Consider the following 9,309-nt stretch of genomic DNA (forward strand, 5'->3'; position numbering starts at 1 on the left):
TTATACACTCCAGTAATATAATGTGCATTATTCTGAAATCGGCCTCTCTGCATAATTAATACCTTTACTTTTGGTATTTTAAGTATAATTCAGTGATAGTACCTTAACTTCTACTTAAGTAAAATATCTGAGAACTTCTTCCATCGCTGGTTGTTACTGTCTTTATTAGGCTTTTGAATATCTTCTAATACTGTTGAGCTGTTTGTTTTTATTATATTGTTCTGTAAACAAAGTACCTAACCACATTCCCAGAACAATAAGCCTGTATGACGATGGCACTAAACCACCAGGTCATTTCCTCGTCTGCATCCTGCTCTTGAACAAAAGGACCAGGAAAGAGAAACTCAGAGGGGATCCCCAGTTTCCTTCTCTGGTTCCTGAACAGATGTTTGCACGTGGGAAAAAGTTATATCCTCTCATATGTTCTCATAAATAACAACTAAAGTGTCATCTGCAAGCACAACGGTGTTTTATATTAAATTCAAGTAACACTTGGACAGGGTTTCCTCCCAGGATGGTCATAAGACTTGATGATTAATAAGTAGTTAGCATGAAGCCAGGAAAAACTAGAGCTGAATTCACGTTTTTGAGTTGAAAACGCTCTCTTCTTTTTTTTGCAGGTGCACACAGGAAAGTGTTTTGTACAAGTTCTTCGTTCAGGAGTTTCCTCTTTCCCTGGATACCACATGCAGGACGTTGCAGTTTCCCTCCTTCAATGAACAAAGCGGATTTGTGTCCAGTTCAGCCACATAGAAAGCAAAGTAATAATCCTCCAAGATGGCAGTCACTTTGGTCTATGAGGAGCCAGGAGCCAACTTAGCCGAGGCGGACATATGCACGCTTGAGATTAATATGAAATATGAAGTCATCCCATCCGTTGTCTGCTCCGTTTGCCTTTCATTCGGCCTCATCTACTGCTTCTTTGGTACGTATCTGTAACACCAGAGCTAAACTTTGTGAGAGGAAGTCATTTTTAAAACAGTGTTCTCCTCCTTTAAAGTCACTAAATCAGCATCTTGCTACTGTTTTCATACTCGACATGTTTCATTTAGCTCACCTGATGGCTTAAACCCTCTGTGGCAGGTTGTCTGAAGGCTGCCAGGGGTTTAGTCTGGATAAGCTGGAGGAGGCAGATGGGTAGTCATGAGTCTGAATCTGACAGAGGCAGCATATATGAAGCCACCACCTGTTACACACTGACTGACATCTCACTAGTGTCATAGTGTTAAACCTGACAAAAGCTTGTGTGAGTTTTGGCAGTGATTTTAGATTTTTTATTAGCAGCTTCTCTGGTTCTGCTAATAACAGTTTTTAGAGCTGAGAAGAAGATTCACCAAAGATAGAGCTGTAACACAAAAAGAAATTCAACACAGGATTATTTCTGTCTGTGTTTTCACTGAGAAAATATGTGGACACAAATCCAATAAACACAGACTGTGAACGTGAGTAGGAGTTATGTGTCCTGTGGACCTGCTTCCTAAAACATGTGACATTATGCAAACACACACGCTGCCAAAAGTCTGTGTGTTCTCAACAAGACTCCCAGAGTAAATCAGGGTCAGGGAGGGAAGTTTGTAAATGTAAATAATTTATAATTCGAAGGAAAACCAGCTGTGTTCAGTGGTGCAGGTGAAGAACTGTCAGAGTTGGTGTTGTCCACATGTAATTTGCAATTCTGACAACAAAAAAAAATAACGAAAAACAGACAGAGTTAAGTCTCACATCAGATTTTTACTTCTGAGTGAGTAGTTTTATTACTCACATAAAAATGTTAATGACAGATGTTGGAGCTGGACATGAATACTGGAACAAATGTGCTTATAAAATGTGTTACAGCAGTGTGGGACCCATCACCATCAGCAGTGTCATCCGAGCAGCTCTCACTGTTGTAGCTAAAAGATTTCAGTGAAAGTCTCAAGTCAAGAACCAGTTAAAGATCTGGTAGTGTGTGCACTTTACCTGAGTGTTCAGGATCAATGCTTTGTTTTTAGGCAAATGCATTTTCCAAAAAGAACAGGCTGAACTTTTGCCCTTTAGGTTCTGAACACAAATGTCAAAATGAACTTGTTTATTTTCAGCACACTGTCCTTCTTCGTTGCATCATAAAGTACTGCTACATACAGTATGTTGTATGTTGCATATATTACCTCTTGATTTATCAGCAGAATCATGCAAAAGACATTGAACTGAATTTGGTGTGGGGGGGCAGAGACCAGGGAAGAACCCTTTAAATTTTGGCTTGGATCTGGTTAAAGGTCTGTGAGATCAACATTTTCATCAGTTCCTCAGGAAATAGTGTGATGGGTCTTGAAGTAAAAAAATCAGACTTATTTGTGATGTCGACATCTCTGAGTTTGTACAACAGACTGAATGCCATTCTTTGTTTATTTATTGATTTTTAAATTGCTTTGCAAAACTCAAAAGGTCTGTGATGGTCATTTCCTCAAAGATTATAAAAATAGCAGCGAAGAAAAAATAAGTTTCAATCCTTTTCTTCTTTCTTGTAGCAATAGTGGCCACAGATGTGCTGCAGTGCACCTGGGTAATGTGGTGAAAATGAGGAGAGATGCCTGAAAACACATATTGCATTGATTCAGTGGATTCATTGTACATTTAGTAATAACAATTCGAACCTGAAGGGTCTTGTGTGTTTATGTGAGGACAGTTTGTCAAAGCAGCTGTGAAATACTGCAGTTCATTTTGGGATTTGTGTGCTTGGATGAGTTGCTGACTTTGTCTTTAATCGGCTCTCCAGGATACCGCTGCTTCAAGATGGTCATGTTCTTCTCTGGCTTCATGTCCGGCACGGCAGCCGTTCTCCTGTTGTACCACAAGGAGCCTGTATTGGACGTCCAGCTGGGGACGGAGACCAAGGCGGGGATCAGCCTGGGCGTGGGCGTGCTCTGTGGGCTGATGACAATGCTGGTGTCCACGATGGGACTCCTCCTCAGCGGCCTGCAGCTGGGGACCCTGCTCTCCCTCGCCATCCTTGTCGTCATCGGACAGTTTCACAGCCTTACTCCCGTGTGGGTGCCTCTCAGTTTCGTACTTGCTGCCAGCATCATCACCGCTGTCTCCTCACTTCAGTGGCAGAAACTGTTCAGCATCTTCTACACGTCTGTGTTTGGAGCGACCACTGTGATGCTGTGTGTGGATTACCTAGTGGGGACGTTTGTGCTGCCAGATCAGGTCTATGATATGCTGTGTCAAGTCGCCCCACGTCCTCTGTGCTGGTTTAACTGGGCAATCACTGGGATCTGTCCCACTCTGAGTCTTCTAGGTGTGTTAGTGCAGTGGAGGTTTACTGCCAAAGGAGTATCACACACAGAAGGTGAGTTCAGTTCCATCTGCACTTGATAACGCGTTCAAGCTCAGGCTGTTTTCATTTTAGATGCCATTCAGAGTTTAAAAAAAAACAAAAAAAAAAAAACCTCCTTCTGTGATGTGACATACTCATGGTTTCTTTTTTGCTCTTCCCATTTTGACACATCACAGCTGCACACAAAAAAACAAAGAAATACGCTAAGAAGCAGAAATACAGAGAGCCCAGGAGAAGACCTCAATCACACCGTCGACGCAGGCCTCCACCCCTGAAACGCTACGCCGGAGACGTCCTGGCACCGGTCAGTGACTGAGATTAAAATGAATCATCCAGTATAAGCTTTTTATTCAGGTTTCATATATTCAGAAAGGAATAATGAGTGTTTTCAACTTCTTTTGATTGCACGACTGGACAAAAGAAAGAAAATGCCTCATCAGTACTTTTAAGACACTGTAGAAATACTCCATTACAAACAAAAGTCTTCTTTAAAAATGTCACTCAAGTAAAGATTTGTATAATTAATTACTTAATTTGTGATTAAGTAAAACTAGTGTATTAATATAAGGCTGCGACTAATTATCCATGAATCTGTCAGTTAATCGTTTGTCTTTTAAATGTTGGATAACAGTGAAACTGTGATTTCCCACAGCCCAAGGTGACATCTTCAAATGTCTTGTTTTGTCTCGCCAACAGTCCAAAACCCAAATATATTCCTTTTACTGTCAAAGAAACAGCTCAAATCTCCACACTTGAGAAGATGGAACCAGAAAATGTTTGATAAATGAAGTGTGATTATCAAAACAGGAGCAAGTAGATTTTTTTGGCGATTGGCTAATTCGTTAATTGTGTTTGCAGCTCATGAACATGTTAGTAGCATTTTACTGTTGCAGTTTGTTAGTTTAACAGTTTTATGTGCTGGAGGAGACTTTAATCTAAAAGGATGAATCATTTTTTTATTAACCCATCATGCTTTGTGAGTAAAATCTTATTCACTTAGCTTATAAATTGACATGAAACTAAAGCTTTCCACCACTGCTTATCATGTTTGATTTTTTTTTGTTTGTTTTTTGCATGATTATGTGTGATTACAGTGAATGGTCAGCACCATAACAACGTGTCTTCCTCCTGTTTCTCTTCCAGAGTTACCTCCAGAAGCTTCAGGAGTGCCAGATGGGAACAGGCTCCTCCACCAGCAGCGTCAGCACTATCACTCACACTCTAATTGACTTTGACTTTGAGACGGGCTCCATGGTGCCTCTGACTGCTGCCTCCCATGTGTTTTCAGTCTGAAAAGAAACACAGCTTCAAATATTTGTAAACTACGCACGTCTGAGGAATCCATTACATTACAGTCTGAATCTCTGAAATGTTTCACTTCCACAGAAACGGCTCAACTGTTTCGACTGCTGCCGTGAATCCACTTTAACCGGCTTCGACAGATAATCATCAACATGCACATGGTGTGATCTGAGATGCTCGGAGCTCATCCTCTGAATGATGACAGGACGAAATAAGGCAACATCCACAGTGATCAAGCTCATGAGCACAACTTAATTTGAATGGTTTATCTCGCAGACACTGTGTTTCACACTTCAATAACAACCATATATTCTATTACATTCTCCTGGATACAAACATAGACCTAAAAACATGTGTTTAGAATAGTTTGGGTTTTAACAGTTTTGGAAATCAACTTTTATGTTTACAAGCAATAAATCAAACCAGCACATGCAATGAAATTAAGGATATGATAGGGATTGTTGAACGATAAACTAATAAACCACTGATTTGACAGCAGCTGCACAGTTTGATAGTGTGCTTTTTTTGTACTGTCTTATGTTAATGTCTTAAAGCAAAAATTTATAAAACAGCCACAGTGGGGAAAAAGTGACAATTTGGAGATAATGGTAAATGTTAAAAAACATTTCAAAAGCAAAATAAAGAAGAATCACTCGGTTTCACCGGCTGACATTAAAACATTAAAAACACATTAAGACTGGTTTTAATGCTGTGGCTGATTGGTGTAGTTAGAGTGCTGTATCTGTATTTTATAGGTACTGTGTGGGGTCTCTCAGGTGAAATATTTAGTCTAAAAACCTATAACATGAAAGAATTACAGTCTGTGTGTTTTACAGTTTGACATTCAGCCTGAAAACCTTTTTTTTTTCTCAGCTTCTCTGCCTCTGTAGTTACTGCTGTGTGTCTGTGGGGCAGTGTATCAGTGGATAACAACATCTAATCTTGTTTGATCACACAACATAAGTCTTAGTTTGTCTTTTTTTCCATTTAATGTCTGTTAATAGCTTCTTTTTAATTTATAATATCCAACTGCCCCAAAAAAAGAAACATCACATTATGCAAATATTTATTCTTTTATTGAATTCATGCCAATTTTGTCCAAAAAGAAGAAGAATAATGCTCTCATTCCTCTCACAGAGGATTCATACAGTGCATTTTCAAAGTATATGTCAGGCTCCAAATAAATAAGGATCTCTCACTGTTGCTAAACTCAATCACTGTTGCAGGATTTGTGTTGAATCTCTGGCGGCATCTGGTGGCTCAGTCATCACACTGCATCCAGTGTGTGGTGACATCCAGAGGATAGGCCTTCTCTACTGCTTGGTGGTTCTGGTTTACACGCCAGTACTGAGCGCCTTTGAACACATATATATGACCATTTGTCCATTGTATTGCAGCGTCAATATTGCTGGGTGCCCCGTGGAAGAGTTGCCCTATAGGTTTAGGGTATGAGCTGAAATCTGTTGGACCGATTTCATCCCACTGCCAGTATCCAGATCCCTAATGTAAGAGGACACATTATTAGTATCATAAAAAAAACATATGCCACCAAATAAATTAAATTTAAAAAAACCATCATCTTTAGCACTTACTTTAAAAAACAGCAGTTTTTTGTTCTTATTGAAATACAAGGCTGAGTCGATATTTGCAGGGATGTTGGTCAAGCGTTTGGGAAAGCCCTTGTCAAGTTTGAATCCTGTGTACCTCCATACTTTGTCTCCTGTTAGTGGACATTTCGAGAGAAAAGAGAGATGTACTCTGATGATTTTCTGAGCTTTCTAAAAATGTTCAGACCCTGCCAGTATTGTACATCATGCCCCCGTGAGAAAGTCTGAAACTATGAAATTGATCCACCTTTCAGAAAATAGGACTTGCCGGTCCGCTGGGAGTGAACAGCTGCACTGAGGCTCCCTGGCAGCTCCTTCCACAGCGCAGAGATCAGGATGGGAGAGTTGTAGCCAGAGCTGGACACCGTCCACACGTACTGACCGCTGAATACATATGTCTTCTGCAAGGGACCTACATGGACACAAAGCAGGAGAAAAAAATATCTGTAGATACATTTCCTTGTAGGGGAAACAGGGACGTGTTTTATTTTTTTCTTATACTGAGTGCATTGTGACTGGATTAGACTCCCTATACCCAACATAACTGCATCCAGTGTGGCCTTGCAAGGATCTGCAACAGCTCCTCCTGACACTGGCTCACTTGGATTTCTGGGTGAAAGAGTATTCTCTGGTTTTCCTGAAAAGGAACAACACTGCACATTGAATAATTTAGACTTCATACATATCATAGCAGCGTAAGATTCTTCTGACATTACCATATAAAGCCTGGATCCCTCGTATGTCGTCTGAGTGCAGCTTGAAGTCTGAGCGGTATCCGTTGTAGACGGGTCCCATGAGTGCGCTGTAGTACTGTGAGTGGCCCAGGCCAAGAGCGTGGCCAATCTCATGAGCTGCAACAATCCTCAGGTTGGAGCCGTGGCTCTTCCCTTCTGTCCACAGTTCGTCTTCGTCGAAGTGCACAATGCCTGACTCTGGGGCATCAGCATGGGCTAAAACACGGCCTAAAGATGAAGCAAGAGCTGAAGTACTACAGCATCTCATTATGCATTGTTTTGAGTGTCACTGACCTCACAAAACGTTATCCAGGGAGTATCAGTTTAATTTTAACATCAGCTGCTCATACCTCGGCCATCAAAGGGGACTGGACACGTCTTGTCTTTCTTGTGAAAGGAGATTTTAATGTCTGCTCTTCCCCGCTGCAGCTCCTTGAACCTTAAAGGAGACACATCACTCCAGTACTTAAACGCGCTCTGGATGGCCAAACGTGTCTTTCCTTGACCCAAGTCGGGAGTGTAATTATAGATGCGGTAGGTCAGCATCTTCTTACGCCAGTAACCTGTTAAATCAGGAAACATTTGATTTTAAAATACATGTCATGCACTTTATGAGGAGTCTGAATATGTGATATACTCACCCATGACTCGATATTGAAGAGATTTGTTATTGAAAGAGTCCTGGACTCCACACCGAGGTCTGTTCATCATTGCCAGTGTGGCTAAATCTAGTTCCCCAGATACTTGCAGATTTGTCACTTTCTGAAAGATTCTGACATGTGAAGGAAACATTATGACCTTTGTATAAATTCAAATTAAACAAATAAACCTGAAGTAAAGGTAGAATCAGACGCAAACATGTTAATCTACTTTTACAAATGAGGAAATGGATGAAATACAGTCACCTTGTGGCTTCAGCTATCGCCTCTGGTGCATGGTTTTGGCCTTTACTGTCCAGTGAGATGTGTAGATAACCATACTTCCTTAAATACTCCTGAAGAGAGAGTACTCAGTGTAACAGTGGTCATATCATTTGCTTGTGTACTAGAAAGTATCAGCAACAAAATATTACTTAAATAAGATACTTGTGATGAGTGTAGAAAACTATTTTATTGATCTTTACTCAAGATATCGAAGCCTCAGAGAAGTTCTTGCTCTTGTTTATCAAGGTATTTGGCAGTAATAATGGGCAGTGATGTTATTATATATTATTAGAGGGAATAGGTGGTGTTATTCGCTGCACGACACCACAACGTTTTTCAAAACAGCAACCCTGAGAAGTAACTCTAGCCTGGATCATCCGAAGATATTTTGATCCATTTGAATCATCCCAATGAAACAAACAAGGTCATGATCATTTGTAAAGGTTAACAATTGAAAAACTTTGCTCTTTCTGTGAAACAAAATCATATGGACATTATTATTTAGACTTTTTGTTGTCCACAGTGCACAATTTTTATTTGATTATTATAGTCTATAACGGCTGTCAGTGTCATTAGTTAGCTTTAAACAATTAAAAATCAAGTTGCCGTTTCCAAGTGATTTTCCTCTGCAGTTTGTTTGCTAAACTTCTTAAAAGTCTTTAACATTTATTCTAAATGATGTTTTCCGTATTTTCTTACCACTGCTTCTGTAAATTCGTCTCTGCTCAGAGCAATAGATGAAGCTGTTGTCATCAAAACAAGAAGCACCATTAACTCCAGACTATATCCCATTTTCTGGTTTGGGTCTTTTTCCATTACTGAGAAATACAAATTTTCCCCAACTGGGCCCAGCACAGCAAGTTGTTCTTCTCAAATGACAAACAAGATTTGGATTTTTCTAAGCATCACTGACGATGTCAGTTCCTCCATGTATGTCCATCTCCTGTGTATTAGTCGCTCTGGGGTCCCTGTATCAGAGCTGAAGTCTCAGTTTAGGGATTCAGTTTTTATACCGTCAAGTGTCTGTTCAGGACACTGCCTCAAAACCACATAATAAACCTTTACAAGGAATGTGTGGACGACAGTAACCAATACATATTTCAGACACTAACATCAGGATCACGCCTTCTTTCACCATCATTTAGAGTCATTTGTCTCAAAGTGTGTAAGAATAACTTCCGAGTAATGTTGTTTACGTCAAAGGAAGCAAATAAATGATTAAATTAAATCTGTTAAAAAAGAAGATCAGCTGCCCACCATCTATTAAAGGTGATGAGTTATGTCATTGTGGTGGGGAAAAAAACACTTCCTTGTTATTAAATTAAGCTGCAATACTTTGTAGCTGAATAATTTTTCCAGACGCAGACGCACCATAAATACTGCTGCTGTTGCTCAGTCATGATATATGTCTGTGAAACATGTCC

General features: G+C 40.1%; 2 protein-coding genes across 2 annotated transcripts; one reads left to right on the top strand and one right to left on the bottom strand.

Moving 5' to 3' along the window:
* The first annotated feature begins 595 nt into the window (after positions 1-595).
* Positions 596-5,119, top strand: LOC108890501 (transmembrane protein 198). The gene is made up of 4 exons (XM_018687373.2): positions 596-925; positions 2,756-3,331; positions 3,496-3,623; positions 4,463-5,119. The coding sequence occupies exons 1-4, from the start codon at positions 778-780 to the stop codon at positions 4,610-4,612; spliced, it is 1,002 nt and encodes a 333-aa protein (XP_018542889.1). The 5' UTR covers positions 596-777; the 3' UTR covers positions 4,613-5,119.
* Positions 5,120-5,675: 556 nt separating this feature from the next.
* LOC108890500 (matrix metalloproteinase-19) lies at positions 5,676-8,876 on the bottom strand. Its single transcript, XM_018687371.2, has 9 exons — positions 8,585-8,876; positions 7,868-7,956; positions 7,604-7,734; positions 7,313-7,525; positions 6,945-7,190; positions 6,764-6,865; positions 6,476-6,640; positions 6,214-6,341; positions 5,676-6,121 (listed from the first exon to the last, which is right to left on the bottom strand). Exons 1-9 carry the CDS (start codon positions 8,699-8,701, stop codon positions 5,882-5,884), a joined length of 1,431 nt encoding a protein of 476 aa, XP_018542887.1. The 5' UTR covers positions 8,702-8,876; the 3' UTR covers positions 5,676-5,881.
* Positions 8,877-9,309: the final 433 nt, after the last annotated feature.

This window comes from Lates calcarifer, linkage group LG6 (genome assembly GCF_001640805.2).
Source record: "Lates calcarifer isolate ASB-BC8 linkage group LG6, TLL_Latcal_v3, whole genome shotgun sequence".
NCBI lineage: Eukaryota > Metazoa > Chordata > Actinopteri > Centropomidae > Lates > Lates calcarifer.